This window comes from Oxyura jamaicensis, chromosome 4 (genome assembly GCF_011077185.1).
Source record: "Oxyura jamaicensis isolate SHBP4307 breed ruddy duck chromosome 4, BPBGC_Ojam_1.0, whole genome shotgun sequence".
Lineage (NCBI taxonomy): Eukaryota > Metazoa > Chordata > Aves > Anseriformes > Anatidae > Oxyura > Oxyura jamaicensis.
In genome coordinates this window covers 10599319-10621070 of record NC_048896.1, presented here as the reverse complement: position 1 = coordinate 10621070, position 21752 = coordinate 10599319, and the positions used below count along the sequence as shown (strand labels likewise).

General features: G+C 50.0%; 1 protein-coding gene and 1 long non-coding RNA gene across 4 annotated transcripts in view; one reads left to right on the top strand and one right to left on the bottom strand.

The window, feature by feature from the left end:
* LOC118166903 (gamma-aminobutyric acid receptor subunit beta-4) overlaps positions 1-21393 on the bottom strand; it is a 61514-nt gene extending 40121 nt beyond the window's left edge. For 2 of the 3 annotated variants that reach the window (XM_035326082.1, XM_035326083.1), the window contains exons 1-2: positions 21314-21393; positions 17559-17647 (exon numbers count right to left, since the gene is read on the bottom strand). In XM_035326082.1, the coding sequence (XP_035181973.1) occupies positions 17559-17647; positions 21314-21393 (169 nt within the window). Of the gene's footprint in view, positions 1-6263; positions 6392-17558; positions 17648-21313 lie in introns of those variants that run through there. The other variant, XM_035326084.1, reaches the window with a different exon arrangement.
* Positions 20293-21752, top strand: LOC118166905. Its single transcript, XR_004750793.1, has 2 exons — positions 20293-20646; positions 21629-21752. It is a non-coding gene; the product is annotated as an uncharacterized LOC118166905 (long non-coding RNA).

The following is a 21752-nucleotide window of genomic DNA, read 5'->3' as shown; positions in this document are numbered from 1 at the left end:
CCCCAGCTCCCCCACACAGTCAGCAATATTCTCAATGGCCACTCCAGGCACTGCCAAGACCTCTGTGCCCCATCTATCACAGCAACTGGAAGGCTCTACCACCTGCTTGCAGCCCTTGAATGTGGATCTGTCAACCCGCAGGCACAAGCACGAGATTGTCATTCAGCACTCTAGAGACAAAGGTATGCAAAAGTCCTGCCTTTACTGGATTTACTCTTAGCTTGATTGCAGGGAAGCCATTTCACCTTCTCCATCCCCGTTGTGAAGACTGACTTGCAGTCTGCCTCCTCAGAAGAGTGATGCATGTGCATGTACGTACACAGCCAGCAGAAACAAGCTTGCCCTACCTCTTTCCGCAGACCATAGAAAAACTAGACCAACTGGTGTCCAACATTCAGGCTGTAAGTAGTACACAAAATAAACAAAGGACATCAATTCTGCCAATGTTAATAGCTTCAGGCAAGAAGGATACAAAAAGTAGGGTATTTAAAATACAGGATAACGTCATCCGTGAATTTGTCCAAAAGGCAGAGCTCTGTGTTTGTGGATCTGGAAAGATGCAAAAGAAATCCTGATATTAAAGATCCATGTCTTTATTTGTATCTTACCAATGCATGCAAACCAGACCTTTTGTCCTGTTAAATAAAATGTTTGTGTATAGAAAGGTTTTGTAGGCAAGTCCACAAGTGAGGGAGTGTGAGAAATTCTGCCACTTCCACCGGTGAACAGCACCATCACAGATCTCCGCTTCTCATCACCACTGGAAAAGTCACCAACGTTCTGTCCTCAAAACAGTTTGACGTCTGAAAAATGTACTCAGGGGAAGTTGGAAGGGAAGCAGACAAAGGAGGTATAATAAAATCAGCCCTTTTTCTGCAAGTGATACTTGTCACATACAAAAACAGCCAAGGTAGAGAACAAGTTGTGCTAATCTGCAATATTTTTCCAGCAACTAGTTATTACTTTCACATTTTATTTTATAATGCTTCAAAGCCCCAGAACCTAGAGTTGTGTTGCTACAGAAGCCATCCTCGTAGCACAACTGCAGAGGAAGGGTCATGTTTCCAAGTCTGGGTCTGCCTGCACTACAGCTAGAGGTGATGGCAACCTGGATCAAGACATCTCTTGCAGATCTCAGCTTGGTAGTTCAGCTGCAGGAAGAAGCAATGACTACAGCACAAAATTCTGTGTAATAGGTCTCCAGACACTCAATGCTTACTTGTACAACTGGTCTGCATTAAAGTACATACTGCCCTCTCTTCACTCCCAACCCAGAAAGTTAAACTAGACTGAGCTTGGGTTTCTCTGCCATCAGAATTTCAACTGCAATACACACACAGACAACAAGGCTCAGAAACAGTGGGCAGATAAACAGAACTTACACTATATTATCACCTACTAAAGCCACTCATTTTTATGAACTACAGCCAATGCTTTGAGAAGCCTGGCTCATGCACTTCTGACCACGTGAACTTGGCGATGCTGGCACAGCAAAAGCTTGCAGTTACTAAGGGACAGGCATCAGCCTAAAGCCTACTCTTTAGCCCAAAATTCAGGAACAAAGGGCTGACAAGGATTTTGGGAGGTCATACAGACCATAACCTTCATGGGAGCAGACTAAAGACTTAAGACCACCAATACCAAAAATTCCCTAGCTCTCCTGGACAATCTCCTCCTGCATTCCACCGCACTCAAAGCTTTTATTGAATATCTAAACTAAACCTTCTCTGCAGTACAAATGTAGTTGATTTTTGTCTCATCATTCCCCCAATGATAGTGAGAATAAATCAATCATCCTTCTTTGACAACAGCTTTTATGTACAGAGAAACCATGACATCCTTCTCCCTCCCCCACTAATACTGTCTTTCCTAGATTAAAAGCACCTGAGTTGCACAACCTCTTCTCAGAGGTCATGTTTTCTAAAGCAATAACAATTAGTGCTGTTCTCCTCTGGCCTTTTGCCAATTTGTCTACATCTCTATTTTAAAGCATGGTAGCCAGAAACCAGACACTGAAGCAAAGAAGACATGTCATCAGCAGAGAAATTAAAAACCTCCAACGTATATTCTCCTAAAACCACTTTGGGTGTATTCATGCCCAGAAGCCTCTCCAAACCCCCTGTACCCATTCTGAGACCTACTTTGTGCAGGAGGTTAGAAATGTCAATGGGGCAGCCCATCTGAGTGCAATACATGCAGAAAGAAGTGCAGCGCTGTCTTTTGGCTAAGAGTGAACATTCAACACAGCTCTATGCATGAGCCCCAGTGTTCCCTACTTGGACTCTGCCTATGGCATCACTGATCTCCAAGATCCCTGCAACACCATTAAAACTGCTTTAAAGTCTTCTGGTGAAGAAACAAAGCCAGTCAGAGAAGATGAATTTTAACCCATTAAATCTGCATATAGAGCAGGGCTGTGCTTCACCCTACAATGGGGCACAATGCCCATGCATGTTCCTCTTCCCCAGCTCTCAAGAAACAGAGGGCAGCTATGGCACTGGAGCCCAGAAACAGCAAGTCCCAGACAAGGTTGCCCTGCATTGGCTAGTAGAAATGTTTCTGCAAAAACAGGGCAGAACAGGCAGGCATGCAAAGGGCAAGGTTTCCTGATACGTTAGCTATGGGACTGCAGTGTCTTACTTGCATTTTCACTGATTCCCCTCCCCTTCCCCATGTCACCATCCCCATCCACCCCCCATTAAGATATTCTGAGGCTTGCCAAAGGCAAGAAAAGCACACAGACTAATTTCACTCCCAGGACTTTTTCCTTCAGTGTTCTTCCTGCACGAGGCAGAACTGTTCAGTACCTACTTGCTCTTTCTGCAGAAAAAGCTTGGCCCGAGCCACTGCCCCTGCTTTGTTCACAGCACTGAACCTCGGGGCAGCCTGGCTTTGTTTACAACTTAAAACCACGGCCCACGTCACTGCTACGTGCAGCAAAGAGTTGGTTATACAAGGGCTGACAGACACAGTTAGTTAGGAGGCAAGGACTGCCAGGTATCAGTGGTGCTCAACGGGTCACATTCAGCTTGCCAGCAGAGGGGCTGGTGCAGGGATGCAGCTATACAACCTCCTAAGAAATTGCACTGCCCTTCCCAAAACATATGCTCTCAGCTTTCAGCTCACAGACTAATTATTCCTGGGCCATAATTTCTTTTAAATCTTCCCAGAAGATAACTGAGCTCAGCTTACTGTCTGGACAGTAAGCCTTCACTGTGGAGGAGCCCATACCTATCACCCAACACCACGGGGATGAAAATGCTCCTGTTGTTTCACAACAGAAAAACACTGTAAGGAGTTTGCAAATTGCTATCTGCATAATGGCTGTACTCATAGATCTCAAGAAAGACCATGGTTTTGCTACAGCACTTAATAGGAGAATTTCTAAAAGATGCCATCCCAGCAGGCAACACAAGTCAAATCATGACGTTTCCGATAATAACGTTCCCATTCTTTTCCTTTCAGCTTAGGTGCAACATTAAGAACGAGCTCAGTAAGCATTAACACCACTGGATGAGCAAGAAGAGTTGACCACATATCATGAGAGCACAAATGTTTTGGGAGCAGCTTTCATCCAGCATCTCTGATTTGTGGTGACATCTGGAAGTGCCAAGTTCAGCAGGGTCTCTTAAGCACCTACGTAAACTTTTCCAACATAAACTAGGTTTAAATACCCATTAAACACCCTCCAAGCCTTTTCTTCCTCTATTTTATTCTTATTTCTATGACTCACTGCTGACCTCTTCCCCCACCCGCAGCTGATAGCTGTGCAGTAAGCTTGCCAGCCTCAGCACAACAGCCAGAAACATCACACACATCCACCAGAGCTCCCCCACTACCCCTACCAGGTCACTCCATGACATCTGCTGGATCTACAAGAGCAAACGTTGTACATTACCAGAGATGGTCTCATGGCAAATCAACAGCTACTACACTGCTTTCAGGACTCTGGGGGAACATGGGGGCTGAGGGACCTCTTGCTGCTAAGGAATCTGCTTACTTCATGTGAAGAATGTGGTTTTGAGCTCGAAGATGAGCTCGAAGACAGGGCTCTGATCTCTAGAATATATAGGTCTGGCCATGCCTGCTGCTTCCCCACTCTTCAGTGGGGGCAGAGGGATATCCACCACCACTGATTCATGTAGAGTGCAGCTGGTCTCCAGGTGGGTCTGGCAGAAAGCAGTTTCTTCTTCCTGACAGGTTCTCTGCCTTTTGCCATGCTTCCTTAGAGACATAGCCTGGCATATTTTAAGCCACTGAGCCTCTAACACTGAACAAGATTGTGCCTAACCTTGCCAGGCTTGCCATCCATCCACATCAGGGCAGACACAGGGTAACCCTGTGTGAGGAAGCTAATGAGGGTTTCCAGCCCGCACCAATCTGCTCTGCAGGCAGCCTGTTCCTTCACCTCACCCAGTCAGATGGCTGAAATCACACTACTCATTGAGCAAGAGGGAATACTAGGGACTCCCAAGAGAAATGGGAAGGTAGAACAAGCTCTCACCAAGACAGTGACATCAAGGATAGCACACAAGTATGATGGAACAGCTAAGGGATAACCAAGCTACATATTTTTGAGTCATACTATCTCCTGGCCCTAGCAACTCGTGAGCCAGGAGGGTTGGACTAGAATATTTCTTGAGCAGATCTCTGGAATATCCAAACACTGAAGACATCAAGGACTTCGGTAAGAAACAGGCTTATCTCTAAGCAAGCAATCAAGCTGACTTCAGCAGAACCAAGAGATGCAGCAAGTGCAGAACAGGCAGAACTGACCACTCAAGCACTATCCCGTGATGCCCTCTGCAAACATAGGGCTAACATTGATAATAACAGCCACATTTTCACTATGTTGTCAACTGAAGCTGTCCCTGCAGATGTAAGTAAAGAAGATTTTCTCAAGCAAGCTGTACCTGCTTGGGAACCAGTGCTGAGGGATCCTTCTGGAGGATCAATGCTCTCCCAGTGCAGATGTAACGCTTGCTCTGCAGCTGTTCCAGGGAAAGCAGAGAGCTAAGGAGCACAATCTGCAAGGCACAGTGGATTACCTAATCTATCTCATGGGTATTTTTAATGGATTAGTAGGTATTAGAGTTGGACATCGCAGATATCCCATGGAAATTTGGAAGTGAGAGACAACTATCAACTGGCTGCAAAAAGTGTGTAAAGGTTGTCCCAGAGGTACTGAAGGATTACAGAGGAAGCTAAAATCAAGGTTGATTTTAAAAGATTGCTAGTAGATGGCTACCCAAGCTGAATAAAAACAAGATCTTAATGTACAGGCTTAAAAATGGAACAAGAAAGTAGACACCAGCCCTTACAACATCCGTACTACTGGCAGGCTCAGTTCAGCAAAGCACCTGTACACACACAGGGCTTTCGGTGTGAAGAAAAATCCCTGACTTCCCAGAGTACAATCTGTTCTTGGGAGAGGCCTAGGTCAGTATTCAGGAGACAGACTTTTAAAGCTATTTCACCCTCAGTGATGAAGATAGCCTTCCGAAGCTGTCTGTGGGCTTATCTTTTGCCTGGGTAATATACATTTGTTAAGGTTACAGCAAATTGAGAGGAGAAGAAACTGGATATTTGTTCTCATTTACAGACATACACAGTTGTATCACCTTACCTAGTCTGATAGTTATCAACCTGGCATCACCAGCGGGTCCTGAGCAATCAGCTCTTAAAGAACAACCTTACCAAACCACCAATTTCCCAATACAGTCCATCCCTTAATACGGGCAACACCTAGCCCAGACCACAGCAAATTTACTTTGCAGGGATGACAGCACCATTGGTTTCTTTGTTAGAGCAGGCTTGTTGCAGGACGCAAATCCCCAAGCAGCCATCAGGAGGTGAGGGCAACACCCTGGTGCACCATGTTGCTAGAGTGAAAATCAGTGACCCACCCTTCCCTTCTGGGGACGTTCCTCTGTACGTCCTCGAGGGCACACACACAGACCAGATCCCTGGCTTCATAGTCTACAGAAGAAACATTTTGTTTGGATATTTTTGCTTTTACACCCTTTCCTACAGATCTGGGGCTGGGAAAATAGAGGCACCAAGTGTCCCAGATCCCTTCAGCTCTCAATCCCCACCAAAACTGGTGGCAAGAGTGCAGCAGGGCTTCCCAAGCAAGCACATGTTGTAGACCAACAGCAGATCAACCCAAGTCAGGCGTTTTTCCTCCAGCAGTAACGCGAACCATCAGACCCACACTGATGAGCCACCCCCACAGTTCTCCACCTGAGAAGGCTCCCTCCTACCTTCACCAGGATCCTGGCAGGCATCTCCCCTGCAAGCCCCACCAGTGCAGCAGCAGGGCACAGCTCTACCCACCCAGGAAAGCTATGAAGAACTCAGAAGGAACCCATCCCTTCTCCTTTTACTCAGGCCCTCAATGCTCAGGTTTTCTGCATCTCCTCATCTCCACTTGTGTTCCCAGAGCCACCTGACCCCAGATGATGCAGGCTGGAAAGCCTTTTACACCCTGCTGCTGCCATTTCCTAGCCCACTGCCAGTTACTTGGCTTTGTAGAACACGCAAAAAGGGACAGAACTGTAGAAAGAATTGCACACAGGCACTAAAATATTTTGGACCCCACATGAGGGAGCTGGGTGTTCATCCACTGGGTCCAAGTCCAATGCTGGGACACCTGCAGCTACCCAGCAGATAGGAATGCAAAAAAAAAGGGGGGGGAGGGAACCACAGAAACACCCACTACCACCTTCCTGCCCACAGCCAAGCAGCCCCCAGGCCTAGAGGTGGTACTATATGTAGGGCATCCCACCCCACCTCAGCCTATTGGGTGAGGCTTCCTGGTGGCACAAAGGTGAGGCTGCTTAGCTATTTTTCCTCCGTACCAGCTGATAACTGGTGAAACTGATCCCACATTGCCTACCAGTCTGCCTCCCATCTCATCAGAGGGCTCAGGGCACAGAGGTGTCCTGACCCACCTCTTCAGCACTAGGCTTTTCTGGCATGTAACTCATAAATGTCTGCTATGTGGAGGAGGCTCTCTTTTGTGGTACCCTGGAAATATCATCCCCCAAACAACTGCAGACCAAGGCTGTACTTGAGTATGTGACCTCTCTGGTAAAACACTTTCATACGTTACCAAATCCTGAGCCATCTAATCCGCTTAGTTGAAAATGAGCTGAACCAAATTAGTTTAAATGGGTTAACACAAGCTTCTCTGTTCATATCCAATCCATTACTCTGTCTTGGAAGTATTTGTAACAACAACAATATATCTAGACTTATCATTTTTATCAGTGACAACAAGAAGGTGTTTTCCTTTTTCCCGTTTTCAATTTTTAATGAGTTAGTCACATGTCCTCACCGCTGCTTGTGGACATGTCTTTAAAGGATACCACTATCTATAATTCCTGGGTTGAATCCAGTCAAAACAAACACAATGGCCAGGTCAGGACACATCAAACTTGTGCAAATAGTGAAATCACGGCTGGGACATCCCAGGGCAGCAGTGGCCACCCTGCCATGCCTCCCACGAGGTGATTTCCTGATGTTGCTGGACATGGTCCTTCATCCCCCAACGCAGCACAAAGCTGAAGGCTGGGGTCCCCATGGGAGAGATGGCCATTCCTTTATCATTACCTCAGTCGAGTCCTCAGTGGATATACAGCTTTTTTCAGTGTCCACCTTGCCCTTCCCAATTGGCACTGTTATTAGGGCTTTTGCTAATTCTGCCTTCGGATGCCTCCCCCCAGCACCTCTCTATCACACACCTGCTCCTTCCTGTACCCCTACCTTCCCAAGCATGTGGCTCAGCTCAGCAGCAGAGCTTTGGGGTCACGTAGTGCCCAAGGCTCATGCTCAGTGACAGTCAGGACAATTTACAGTGCAAGTATTGCCAGTGAAAAAAAGCAGTGAGTCAGGTCTGAAAATATCATGACATTCACATTAAAATCATGAGCCTGAGTTAGAAATCATGAGAAGCAAAGCACACACAAACAAGCCTCCCCCTTTCCAAATGTTATATATGGGATTATACGTTTTCATCTCCCAGTTTCTTAATTTCTTGGATGTGTTTTGTTCAGGTTCTGCTTTTTCTCCAGTGTCAAGACAGAAAAAATCTCACTAAATTCAGTGATGACTGAGAACTGCAAGACCATTGTAGGAAGAAGAATTCAGACTTGTACATTGGTTGCTTCTGAAAGACTGGCCCTAAGGCTGGTGTTTCCATCAGGTAGTGATCAGTTTGCAAAAATGCCCTGGAGATTCAGTTCCCAGGCCACCTTTTACCCCAGCACCTCTTGTTAAGAGATACAACTAACTGCAATTTGTTCACCAAAATAATTGCTTTCACTCAGGATGCATGGATGAGCGAATCTTGCAGAGCTTTTACATATATATTCATCTCCAGCAATTCATCAACATAATAATCACGCATTATTAACTTGAGTACTCATCAATTTTTTTTTCTCTAGCTTCAAATACTAGCAAGGAGCTAGTGTGCAATAGAGAAGAAAAACATGTAGGGGAACTTGTGATGAATGTTCTATTTTTGCTATGAAAGGAGAATAAGAAGAGAAAATCAGATCATTGTCTACCCTCTCCCTCTCTTCCAAAAATTTCCTGCCAAGCTGAGACCCCTCCCCAGAGGCCAGCAGGCTGGGCTCTCCTGCAGACCTGCCACACAGCCTTTTTGCCTAGCAGAGCTTCCTCTCCCCTTTCGGAGGAGGTTTCCTTCCTCACCTAACACTGTTCCAGCAGGGAGATCCCACGCATAAATAACCTGGGTGGCCTCCGGTCGTGGAGTGAAGCCTCTGATGTTACACCCAGAGCTTTAGGAACTGTAATGAAGAGTCTCCTGTGAGCATTCCTCACTGAACTGCTCAGAGCAGACCCACAGTGCCTGTCCTGAAACTGGCCTTTCCCAAAACACAACTTCCCCCAATCTGAAGGAGTCTTCTACTGCAGTCTCACTAATGCAAAGCTGCTTAAAGAAAGTAGTTCTATTCCTTGCTCTGCCCCGGGTTTTTCTATGTTATTCCCAACAGGCTGCCAGCTCCTGGTGTCCACTCGATATAAAATGGAGCTAGCAGAAGCCCATCAGCCCACAGGTTGTGTGGAGGATCTGTTAGTCAATATTTGTACAGCACAGAAGCCTCGCCGCTGTCACACAGAGCCCATAATACTACCTGAGAACAAATTATATTCATGCATAATCAAAATCACATCCAGCTCAGCCCTGATTCGAGAATCCTTTTTTGGCTGGTGATGATGTCCAGAGCAGAGAGAGCACAGCTTGATTTCCAGAGCCCAGGCTGAGCTGGCAGAGCTGGCAGGTAGAAATATCTTGTTTTGACTGGTAAACTGAGCAAATTTGACATGGAAACCACTGAGGGAGAATAAATATGGAACAACAAGATGTAATTTTTACAGAGGCTCTTTTCCAACCATAACGGTACTGCGAGCCATCCCAGACTTGAACTAAGAGGTCCTGAGGTCTGGGGAGGGAAATTCAAGCCCTGGTAGGTTTGGCTGAGGCTCACCCCTGTCACAAGCACAGACGTCTGTAAGTGCACAATTACTTAACAGCACTATTCCTGCAGGAGTACAAAGAGCGGAAGAAACAGAAAGGAACAGAGAGGGGAGGGAGGGAAGATCAGAGAAGAAAAAGAGTTTTTAGCTCTGACACAGAACCAAGAATAAATGCCCAAATCAGAAGAATAGCCTATAGGAATTGCACGATCAGTGTTCTCCAAACCAGGCTGAAATTCATACCCTGCTCAAAGCAAACAGCGGTGCTCGTACAGCCTAGGAGGAAGGGCTGGCTGAGCTGAGCTTTGTTGCTTTCCATTTAATGGGAACAGGATCAATCACTGGATCAACAGAATACCTGTTTATCTGACAGATCTATTCATGCTTTAGGGCTGCACCATCCAGCATTTCCCCCTCTCTCACGTATATGATGTGAATTCCTTTAATGGGCTTTATGCCATCATTAAGCACTTCATTTGTCTTGCCCGTGTTTCCAGTGATGTTTTAACAAGTGTGTGATATTTCACATGAAATATCAAGATATAAATAGACACTTAACAAACCCCACCAAGGGCTATCTGCAAGAATGAATCTTAGAGTCTTCCACACCAAATGCTGTCACTATGGCTGAAGAACCATATTACATCAGTTCAGCCTGACACTTCAATAGCCTCCTGCCTTTTTTTTTCTCTGAACCAGACATAGGTGAGAAAACTGACATGCACATGTAGTCTGTGTTTCATGTAAGAGTGAAGCTACAGCTTATCCCCGGTCTTTTACATTTCATGCTCTATGGGTTAAAAATATTTTTCTGCCTAGCTGGGATATTGGGAGTCTGAGGAAATGAACAATGCAGATATGTAAAGCTGCTCTGATGAACAGCTCTAGGGCTGTGGGAATATATTTTGAGTAATCAAAAAGACTTGTACTAATGGGTTTTGCACTCTTTTCACATTTTGCTTGCAGTGACAGTCCCTAGAAGGCAAGTTTACTGGCAGAATAGACTCAGAAATGGTTGAATGTTATGTAGATATTAATCAAGGAGAAAGATGTGCCCAGGTGAGATGGCAAGCATTCTCCAGCCTGGCTATAAACAACAGCCTGCTTTTAATCAGTTAATTAATTAAGAATTATTGGATTTTTTTCTGCTAATCAATAACTTGAATACATTTTATTTCACTAATAAAAAAATCTGAGACTAAGCAAAGAGGCGAAAATCATGGAATAAATGCTTTGCAAAAACAATGTTGACACCTTTCTTTTAGGGAGAGAGATCTCAGAGCCCTCGACCAGCCACAGTGCACTGCCAAGGATGAGCCCCAGCAGCACTGAAAGTGGCTGTGTCGGGGTGGGAAGGTAGGGAAAGGGGGAAAAGGAAGGAGGAAGGCAACTGAATGCAATAATCCTATGTGGGATTCATCATAGGAAAGAGAATCAACAGCTCCTGTTGCTGTGAAAATATAGTGGCTTTATGGATGACAGCAGGGCTTCATGTCCTTCACTGGTTACCAAACCCAGGAAACAATACTTGGTGCTATCGAGCACTGATCTGGGGCAGGCAGCCAGATTGCTCAGACACCCAAATCCAACTTTACTCTGTGCTGAGAGCCGGGGGAACCCACCTTCACTGCTCTCCTTGTCATACCACCCAGAGCTTCCTGTCTCTGAAGGAAGAAAATCAGGATCTCATGGGGCCACAGAAGGACACATAAATATGCTCAACGTGCAACAAGAAGTCTGCAAGCTCTGTCACACTGGAGGAAGGGACTGCTCTAATATTCTAAAATGTTATTGCACCCCCCCCCCCCAAAAAAAAAACAAAAGGGATGAAACTTAGGTAGAATGATGCCCACTGTTGAATGGATCTTACGGAGGCAGTTTTTAATTAAACAGCCCACAGGATCCTTGTTCATTCCTCTTCCTCATTCAATAGAGGATGGATTTACTCTGAGGATGACGCAGGATTATGTACTGGAGGACAGCGTTGTCAGTGGGGTCCCTGCCTGATTTGCTGAAGAACCTGATAGCCGTGCAGCGAGTGAGGGGGAGGCCTCCAGGAAAGGCCAGGATCTGTTTGTGTAGCTGGGTCCTGTTCTCCAAAACTGGATGTGTCCCAGAGGGGAAGTGTAAACACATTCACGCCTGCTCAGTCCTAGGCTTTGCACCAGACTTGCAGATCACTCCAGTTTTTTGTTGGCTCAACCTGTCCTAATCATCTGTGACCACCTCAGCTAGTCCTGCTCCCAGCCTGGACCAGTTTTAAATTAGGGGAACATGAAGGAGCAGCTCCATGTGTAAAAGGCATCTCTTGGGTCCTCTGTAGAGGTGTGCAGGAGGAAGAGGTTGCTGGATCTCACCTCCGGATGCACCCTCACCAGGGGACCAAACACAGAGGCAGGGAGCAACCTCAGCTCTGGCTTTTCTGAAGTCCTGAGACTTTACAGCCTCAAAGCCCTTAACACAGTATGTATTTCTTATAAAAAGAGCAAAGTGAAAAAAATAGAAATCCCATCATGTGGCAATGTGTTAACATCCACATATGTCCCAAGAAGGACTGGATCCTTTCATTTCCTGCCACTTCAGCTAATGAAGAAAGACACAACAGCAGGAGGTTGTCATCTTCCTTCTGGATTAGCCCTAGAGAGGATGTGACCCATGGCCTGGAGCCAGAAGTCATGTAAATGGGGGAGGCAGTGGGGGCTGTGCAGCTGCAGCCAATTTCACTGACCAAGAGCACCCTTTGCTTAGCACCCTTTAGTAAGGACAGTGGGGCTGCTGGTGGCCCTGGTGGCATTGCCACCTTTGCTTTGGCCCTGGGTGGCACAGGGGTTTGCTGACTTCTGCAGACAGCTCCTGCTTCTCCTGCCTTAATTTATTCCCCTTTCCCTTCTGATTTATATTCATCCCTCTGCTTTCAGACCCGGAGCTGGGTACAGGGAAGGAAGGGGGATATTTCCTGTGTAGCCAGGCTTTTGTGATGGGGTGGAGGTGGTGGGGCTGAGATGCTGGTGCCAGCTGGGTTGGTGGTGGCACTGGGCACATGGCTGTGCGTGCACCAGTGCCAGCCCTGCTGGGGGGGCTGCCAGCTTCGCCCCCCAACATTTTGAAGGAGGAAAAAACCCAGCATGTATGTGCCACCCAGCATGTATGTGCCTTGGCTTGTTATCAGAAACGTCTGAATCATTTTGCCTAAAATTTCCCCCTTCCCTTGGAAAAGTCAAAGCAAGCTAGCTACATGGAAAAAAAAGAAAAAAAAAAAAAAAGAAAAAAAAAAGAAAAGAAAAAGAAAAGAAAAGCAAAACAAAACAAAACAAAAAAAAAACACAAGCTCAGTGGCCAAGCTGTATACGCAGTGGAAAACAGGAACCTTTTCAGGGAGCCTTAGCGGTATGCAACACTGCCAGCCTTGACTACGTAAGACACCGAATACCCTTCACTTCCATTACAGCACCAGTAAGACCAGTTGTTTCCCAGGCACGCAGGGCTGGTGGGCCAGGGCTGGGCCCCCGCCGCCTCCTGCCGCAGTCGTGCCAGCCAACACACCGCTCCGCTGCCAGCCCCGCTGGTTCCCAAGCCCTGAACCACCGACGGTGCTTCACTGCAACACTTTATGCATCAGCAATCATTTATTTTTACAATTCTGGGCTTCAGGGGATATCGTTACGCAGAGAGTGGCTAAGGATTTCACTGCCGAGTCCGCTGAACTTGGGGCTGGGACCACGAGAGGGTGCAGGAGTGATGGAGCAGAGAGGGGCGAGAGCAGGAGGAGCAAAGCAGGGAGGGCAAGGTATTGCAGCTAAGGAGGGGTTCGTGTCTCAGAGGAGAGTGGTGATACTGGGCCAGGGTGATGAAAGCTGGAAAGCCAGGTCCCTGCTGCAGAGCAGACAAGGAGCAGAGCCCAGGTTTATTTTGATCCCAGACCCCCCACCAAGCTCTAATTCTCCTTAGGGAAGTTTGAATAAAAACTGGAGCAGGGGAGGCTGCTGGACCCACAGGCATGGAAACACAGGAGTTACAGTGTAATCCTGAAGGTTTCCCCATCATTCCCTTTTCACCGCACATTTTCAGGCACTGTGCACGTCACCCAGGATAGACACTAGGAACCCTATAATTTCTAGGTGGGCTGGGGTCAAGGAGGAGAGAATATTCTCCCCTTGCTTTTTTGGCTAAGAAGATCAGTAAATGATGCTGGGAAGCCATGCAGGGTCCCCTTTCCATCAGCTCCTGGGAAAGACGCAGAGAAAAGATCTGCTTGAAACTCTTGCAAAGTTTTGGGCTGGAGATGTTGCACCAATAGAGAGCAGCTGAGTCACTGAGCTCAAGCGGGATCCTCCTGCCATTCCTTCATTGCCTTCTCTACCCTGGGGCAAGACAGTCTTCATTTACTTTCTCTTTTTTTTTTTTTTTTTTTTTTTTTTTTTATTTTTTATTTTTTTTTTCTTGTCTTTTTTTTCCCCTCCTATGGAACTAGCGCTTCTGGAAGCGAGTGCTTAAGAGCATTTACAAGATCCAGGGTGCTGCTCTGCAAGCTCCCTCTCTCCTGCACCCGTAGCTCTGCAATGCTTCCCAGACCTGATCTGCAGCATCCGCTGCTCATCCAGTCCCAAATCTTGAGCAACCTGCTTGCTGCACTGCAGCCTGGTTTGCAACCTACCCATTGCAAGGCGGCAATGCCCCCTGTGCTGCCCATCCCTCAGGCCAGATGGAGCCCACCCGCCTGCCCTTTGGTGTCCCAGTGAGGTCGGCTCCCCGGCTCCCCAGCTCATCCTGCCAGAAAACCTCGCTCCCCACCACTGCCACATCCTTGCAGTACCAGGGCAGAGAGCTTCAGCAGGCTGGGATGGTTGGCTGGGCCTTCCTCCTACCCTGCAGATCCCTCCTGTGAACTGGGCATCCCAGTGCCCCACCACAGCCCTGGCCAAGCCCCTTAGACCCGTGGTGCAGTGGCACCCTGCCCTTTGTCCCTGCCCGGCCCCCGAAAACTGGGCACTACGGTCACACTATATATCTCACCCTGCTGGTGTCCTACATCTCCCTGGCCTGGTGTGCTCCTCTGGGGCATGGGGGACAGTGACTGGGAGGTAAGAGGGGACTGTCCAGGGGTCTGTGGGCTGGAAGGATTTATCACCTGTACTCAATATCTGCTGGTCCCACTGCATCCACTTCAGCATCACCCCCTCCGCTCCACTTCTCCTGGCTTGGGATTCCCTTGGGCTGCCGCTGCTGATCTGGAGGGGGGGGGGTTCTGGAGGAGGCGCTCCCAGATTTTTCCATCACCCCTACACGGCTCCAACTTTCCCCCTTTCTCCCGTGCATCCCCCAGTTCAGCTCAGCTCCCAGGCCCCTGAGAGCCGACCTGCTCGGTGCCCTGATGGGTTTCCAGGGGGTGGGAGAGAGGGGAGGCGAGCGAGTAGCTGATGCTTCTCAGCCACTCAGCTCGGCCCAGAGCTAACGAGGCATCTCAAAATTAAAAAGTGAACTGCAATCCCCAGCAGGCCTGTCCTCCTTTTGGCATTAGTCGGAGTTCTCTTTCTCTCTCAAAAAAAAAAAAAAAAAAGAAAAAAAAGGGGGACTGGGGAACTGTGAGTTGCCTTTGGAGCTGTTGAAGCACCACTTCTCAGGGGCAGTGGGGGGGGCGGGATGAGGAGGGTCCTTGAATGGAGACAGCAGGACAGAAGGGGCTGTTGGAGATCCTTTCTTCCCCAGGGAGAGGAGGGGAGCAGCATGATTTGCTTTGAGGCCAGTGGGCTGATTTCTGCACCCATCTGAGCCTGGCACTGCAGGTGGACCAGAGTCAGAGCCTGGCTGTGGAGAAGGCAAAGAACCCAGGGTGGGAGATTGAAAGAGGACAGCGTGTTCCTTAGTGCCAGCAGGGGAGAGGAGCCGCTTTGCTCTGACCTGCCCACTCCTGCAGGCAGCTGCCTGTCCAGCCAGAGACCTCAGTCACTGGGGGCCAGCCCCGAGACAGCCCCTGGAGTGATCCCTCTGGATTTGTCCTGGCAATGGATTTGGCCCCAGATCTGAGGGAACTGGTGAGCTCTGGGGACAGCGGTGGTGCGAGGAGACTTCTACTCCTTTTCCATGAGTGTGCAATGCGAATGATCTGCAGCGTTCGGACCCCCTCTCAGCCCATCCTTCCCTTGTGTATAAATGCTGCAGGGGCAATTTTTGTACACAGAAGCTCATCCTCAAGGGCAGAGGGCCAGACACGCTCAGAGCTAGGGTGTCCCTGCACACTGAGCACCAGCGGCACGACTGTGGGTGCTGCCAGCCGGGACTTTGCACTCCCGAGTGGAAGGAAGGCCAAGAGAGGATGAAAGGCAAGGTGAGATGCATACAGGGAAAGAGAGCTACTGCTGTTTTCCCTTTCTCTGCTCGTCTGAGGAGAATGCAGTTTGCACTTTGGGTATTCACGGTAAAATCATATAAACTGAAATTTTTCCCCAAACCATCCATTTTACAGTCAGAAATGCGATGCACACCCAGCCCGTGCATTGCACAGACCCGGCAGCATGGCCAGCACCCGGGCTGACGGATGGGGCGGTGTGTCCCGGGGTGGGCTGGCTGTCCCAGGGGCATGGGCAGGGTGTGCAGGCTGTGAGCCAGGACCTCCACGGCTCCCCATGGCACCCCCAGCGCCCCTCTGCTCCGTGTCCCCATGGAGCTGGGTCACCTGCTGTTTTACTGTATTGTAATCATCCCGACAGCTTACGAGGTGGTTTTCCTTGCAGTTTTTATGTCACCTCTGCAGTTCTCCCCCTCATAAAACGTGACTGCGCCAATTCTTGTGACTGGGGCCGGTCAGTTAAGAGGGCATTTCACATTTCCTGGACAGACCCTTTAAATCAAATCCAGCCATCTCTCACATTCAAAGGAGAAAAGAAAAGAGAGGGGAATCTAATTTTCTTTCAAGGCCACCCGAAGCCATGCTCTGTGCACTGAGGTGACCGCCCAGCTGCCCCGTGCAGGAATGAGCATTGTCCCCACCACACAGCCCCCACGAGGCCAGGGCCAGCAGCACCTCACACTGCCCTCCTGGCAGCAGGGTGACATCAAAACCTGATGAAATCAGTGGGGATATTCCCCTGCCCCCAGCTGCAAGGGGCTTTGGATCGGGCCATTTGGGATTACCAAATCCTTGCCCACCATTGACCTGGCCCTGGCATCTCTTTCTCTCAAAAGCCCACGAATGAAATCCCTTTCCAGCAGCTGCCTGGAGAACACCTGGCCGTGGCTCCTGTCCTCCTGCAGGCTGAAGCTCCCCCAGTTCCACACTCGTCCTCCTGAGCAGGAATTAGCATTGCCCAGAAAAACATTAAAATAGCCAAGTCTGGCAGGTGAAGCCAGAAGTGCTCCAAATCCCCCCACCACATGGCCAGTGGTGGGCTCTCCACTGCCTGCTTGTCTCCAATAATGGACCGCAGCAGTACCCAGCAGGATGACAATACCCAAGGATTATTTCATATTTTATCTCCAGTGGGGTGGCGAATAACAGGCCATTCCCATTCTCCTTTCTGCTCACAGGGCACAAGAGAGGAATTGCAGGTGCCTCCATCTCCTACAGAATAAGAGTGAGGACACCGGCTCCTCAGGGATTATTTTATCCCATATCATATCAAAATTCTGGCACTGGGAGCAGCAGAAGTGGTGGAAGTGTAACCTGTGGTCCTTGATGGAGGAAAGCTCAGAGCAGAGAAAATCCAGAGCGTCTGTCCCAGCAAGAAGTCCCCAGCAACATCCCACCATGGACAATCCCCCATTTGTGCACAGAAACTGTGAATTTGGAATAGGATTCCTTTTTTTTTTCCCCCAACAGTTCTGGTCTCCAGTGGCTCTCAGCAAGGTTGAACCTGGCCCAAGCGAGTTTGGCTGACCCAGGCACTACGGAGCTCAGCGCCCAGCACGGGAGCTGGAGGACCTCCGCTGGGGAGACCAGGGAGCCAGGGATGGGAAAGAGCAGGGTGGGAGGAAAGAGCAGGTGATGGAGAGGAAAACCAGGAGGGAAGAAGGCAAGGGGAGGCAGGGGGGAGCACGCTGCAGGTCGGTCACCATACCTCCAAAGTCAGGCCTGAGGCGGACGTCATAGCCCTTCAGCAGTTTGTCCACGATCTCTTTCACCACAGAAATATTCCCAGTGGAGGGGCTGAAATAAAAAAGGACAGAGAGGTTGCTCATCATCCCAGGTGCTCCCAGCCCCGTGGGTGGAGGTTCCAGCCAGGCAGCACCTCCGCAGCACCCCTCATGTCCCACAGCATCCCCCAGGACCCCTTGCATGTCCCGCACCCCTCAGCACCATGCACCCCAGGCTGCTTCTGGTGCAGGTCTGTGTCCCGGCCGTCCCGCAGGACCCCTGCGTGGGCACTGCTCACCCCGTGCTGCTGGCCACCAGCCCACCTTGCTGGGCACTTTCTCCTCATTTCACCCAACACAGCGTGGAGCTGTCACGCACCCAGGTCCCTGCTGCACACCTGCCCCCAGCACGCAGCCTGCACCCTCACATCCCTGTGCAAGCACTGCTGTCTTGCACGCCCAGCTGTGCCTTCGTATTCTTGAGGCACGGGAAAAAGCAACGCTCCTGTGGCCGTAGCACACAGACAGTCTTTGGCATGTGAACATTAATTTTCTGCCACTCAGCATCACCATGGCTTCTTAGCAACGCGACTCGAGGGGCAGGGAAGGGAAGGAGAGTCCATCTTTCACTGTGTGCCAGGGCCCGGCTCCTGTCCCTCCCAGCCCTCTGACAGCCGGGCAGGGGGCTGCTGCCCTCCCCAGCCCTGCTCCAGCCCCTCCATCAAGAAGGGAGCTCTCTCTAAAAGCAGCCCACGAGCCAACGCAAAGCTGAAGGTGGGAAACCAGAATGCAGAGGATGCTAAAAATATTGAAGCTATTCAGTGCTGCGGGGTATATAGGTTCTCTCATCTGAAACCCAGCCCCTGTGCCAACCTCCATCCCCTGTTTTGCATAAGAATAGGGGCCCTGCCTGTGACAGGCGCTGCTCTTTGCAGTCACCCACCAAAACAGCATGTCTCCCTGTCAACACTGCCTCCCACATCCATTCTAGGCAAAAGCAAGCTGCACCGTAGCACTGCCTCTGCCAGCCAGCCCTGCACCTCTCCGGACACCAGGGTTTGTGGTGACATGCCCATGTATCTGTGCACACACAGCCAGGTCTGCACCCTCTGCTGACTCCGCAGGGAATGCACGGGCTCCTGCGTGGGCACGCAAACACGCAGCCACAGGAAAGCACCGCATGCCAGGGCTGCAGCTGTGGCAGATGTGCTCGAGCATGTGTGCATGTGCGTGACCACCTCCAAGTCTGCGTGGAGGGGGTTACAGGTGCAGAACCTGCTCAGTTGGGTTAGGTCAGGATGTCCACGCTGGGGTGTGGACATGATGTGTGCAGGTGCATGTAAACAGGCGTTTGTGGGTGCCAGAGGCTGGGCTCCCGGGTGGCCAGGCTGTCCGTACAGGTGTGGGTGGAGGCAAGTGGGACCGCCAGGGAGTCTGGGCATGCATTAAGGTTCTGGATGCCCAGGCTGTGGACGTGCAGGGGTTTCTCAGCTGAGCAGTGATGTGCGAATGTGAGGCAGCACGCCTCCCTGGCCCAGCTTCGTGCGTGGACAAACTGCTCAGCACTTGTGCTGGGGTTGTGCCTGAGCTGCCCTCCTGACTGGGCACCTTACAAAGAGATAGCTCTTGATTGCATCACTTTGTTCACTGAAAAAAGGCTACAGAGGTGCACACAGGTGGACATTGTCACAGCACAGTGCCTGTACTTGCAAGGCCTGTCTGCACCTGTGGATTTCTATGCAGGTATGTGAGTTTTTGCACTGTGTTTTTGTGTATACACTCACTGTGGATTGGTAGTGTGCACCAGCATTTATTCATCTCTAGATAGTCACTCCTGGGTACACATTTCAATATTCATAGATTTCCATATTCAGTATTTCTCAGGGGGGCTTAGACACTTCTCTTCAGCCCCTCATAGGCCACAAGCTCAGAAGCCGTGTTGCCTCCTTCATAGAGGCAAAGAAACTGAGGCAGAGACAGCAAGCAACGTGCCAGGGGCCCTGCAGAAAGGGGCAGAGTGGGAAGAGGGAGGCAGGGCTCCTTCCTCCTCCTCAGCTACCAGCTGGCCCCATGAGGGTATAAGCTGGCATCGTGTTTATGGGCAAGGACTCATGTCTCTCAGTGCTCTTTTTGATCCAAAAAGCCACTTCCCTCCCACTGCACAGGCAAGTTGTGCATTTGCCCAGCTGTGGGCGAGCAGCTGCATGCAAGTGCTATTCCTGGCAAATGTGGGTCTGCATCCGCTGAGGGAGCACGTACATCCAGCCTGTGAACTGAATTTTTGAATACTGTGTCCCTGGCTGTGTGGGTGTGCGTGTGCTTTACATACACACGTACACTTGCAGCCAAACAGCCACATACATGCACACCGTGCTGCTGGCGGGGGTGTGTGGGAGTAGCTGGAGGCATGTGCACACGGCAGAGAGGTTTGTCCCCAGGATGTGCAGAGATGTACATGGGGACTACAGGGGAATCTCGGTCCAGGATACAAGCAGATACAAACACACATGCAGGGACATGTCTGAGCACAGGCTCCTGATGTGGGCATTGCTCTTTACACGATTGCTTGGACGCCGCCTCAAAGCATGCCTGTGTGTGTGTCCGTACCCAGCAGAACCATGCCCAAATGGTGTGGAGAAGGTGGCCATGACTGCGCATGTGCGTGTTTATAACTATGGGAACATAAATCGTTGTATATACAGATCCGCAAGCCTGGGCAGGGACCTGCATATGTGCCCCGGGAGCGCAGTGCTCAGCATGCGTGGCTGGGCAAGGCAATGCCCCAGCTCCCCCCCAGCAGACTCCGTGCACACAGGTACAAAGGCACCTGCCCACACACGTGAGAAGGGAGGGTAAGGAGTAGGCAGCGCTGCTCTGGTGTGTGAAGGCGGCAGGTAATTGCCTGTGCCGGAGCAAACAGGTGTGCTCCGTACACCTTGTCCAGGCTGGATGGGTGCCTACGCCTCCGGCTGCTGGGATAGCTCGGAGGGCTCAAGGCATGCAGCAGGAACAGCTGCAGCTTGAGTACGCAGGGAATTAGTGCGAGCATTTGCATGGCTACACACAGAGCAGGTAAACCATGCTGTGCTGTCGGCGTGTCGTGACACACATGTGTGTGCCCGAACAGGCACCGATTAATGCGCGCATGCAGGGATGTATCTGAGTGGCTCCCCCCCCCCCCCCCCCCGGATGATTATGTGGCATGCCATAAATCTGCGTGTAGTCACAGACGTAGGCATTGCCTCCTGTGCACCGCAGAGCTGGGGCTCTGGTAAAGGCACAGCACGCTTGGATGTGAGTGTGGCTGCGTGTGGACCGTGTGTGCACACACAGGCATGGCCAAGGCAGCCCTGTGCCCGGCTGCGTATGCACACAGCTCAGTGCCGTGCACTCTCTCGGCTTCCATGGACACCATGTTCCCCAGCAAAACAGCTCCTTTTGCCATTTTCCCCCAGGTCAAGCACGGAGGGGAGGGGGGGACGGGGGACATGCTGCAAGTGGGCTGCGAGGTGGGCTCCGTCGGCAGCGAGCCTGCTCCACATCTCATGTATGAGCATCCCTCCTCCCACTAAAATGTCACGGACTGGGAAATAACAGCAGCAGGCAGCAGGGGAAGCAATTTGGGGAAAGGACCCCCTCCTCTTTCCCACACGCAGATCGATGGAGAACCCCCCCAAACAAAACAAACAAATCCTGTGTCAGCCCCCCTGTCCCTGCAGGCTGGGATCGCAATCCTTACCTTTGCGCACAGCAGGCGAGACAAAGAGCTGCTAAAGCAGAGACAATTCCACTCAATCTGTCTGCCTGAAATGTCCACATTTCCACAAAGACGAAGGATGAAAAAAAAATCTTTGGAGGGGAGGGGAAAGAAGGATGGATCTCCTGAAATCCCCCTCCAAGAAAGGGGGGGAGGGAAAAAAAGAAACCAACCCCCCCCAGTTAGTGATTTCCTAGAGAAAGAGAATAATGAGAAAAACTAAAAAATGTGGGGGAAAAATATCCCCCCCCCCCTCCTTCAGTGCCAGTCAAAGAATTCGTTTCTTCTTCCTTTCAGCATCCTCTCAACAAGAGACATCCTCTGGCAATGGAGAAAATCCCAAGAGAAAGAAAAACAAAATGCCCCAAAATGGGCTTAGCAAAATGTGAAATAGAATCTCACAGGTACGCAGAAGAAGAAG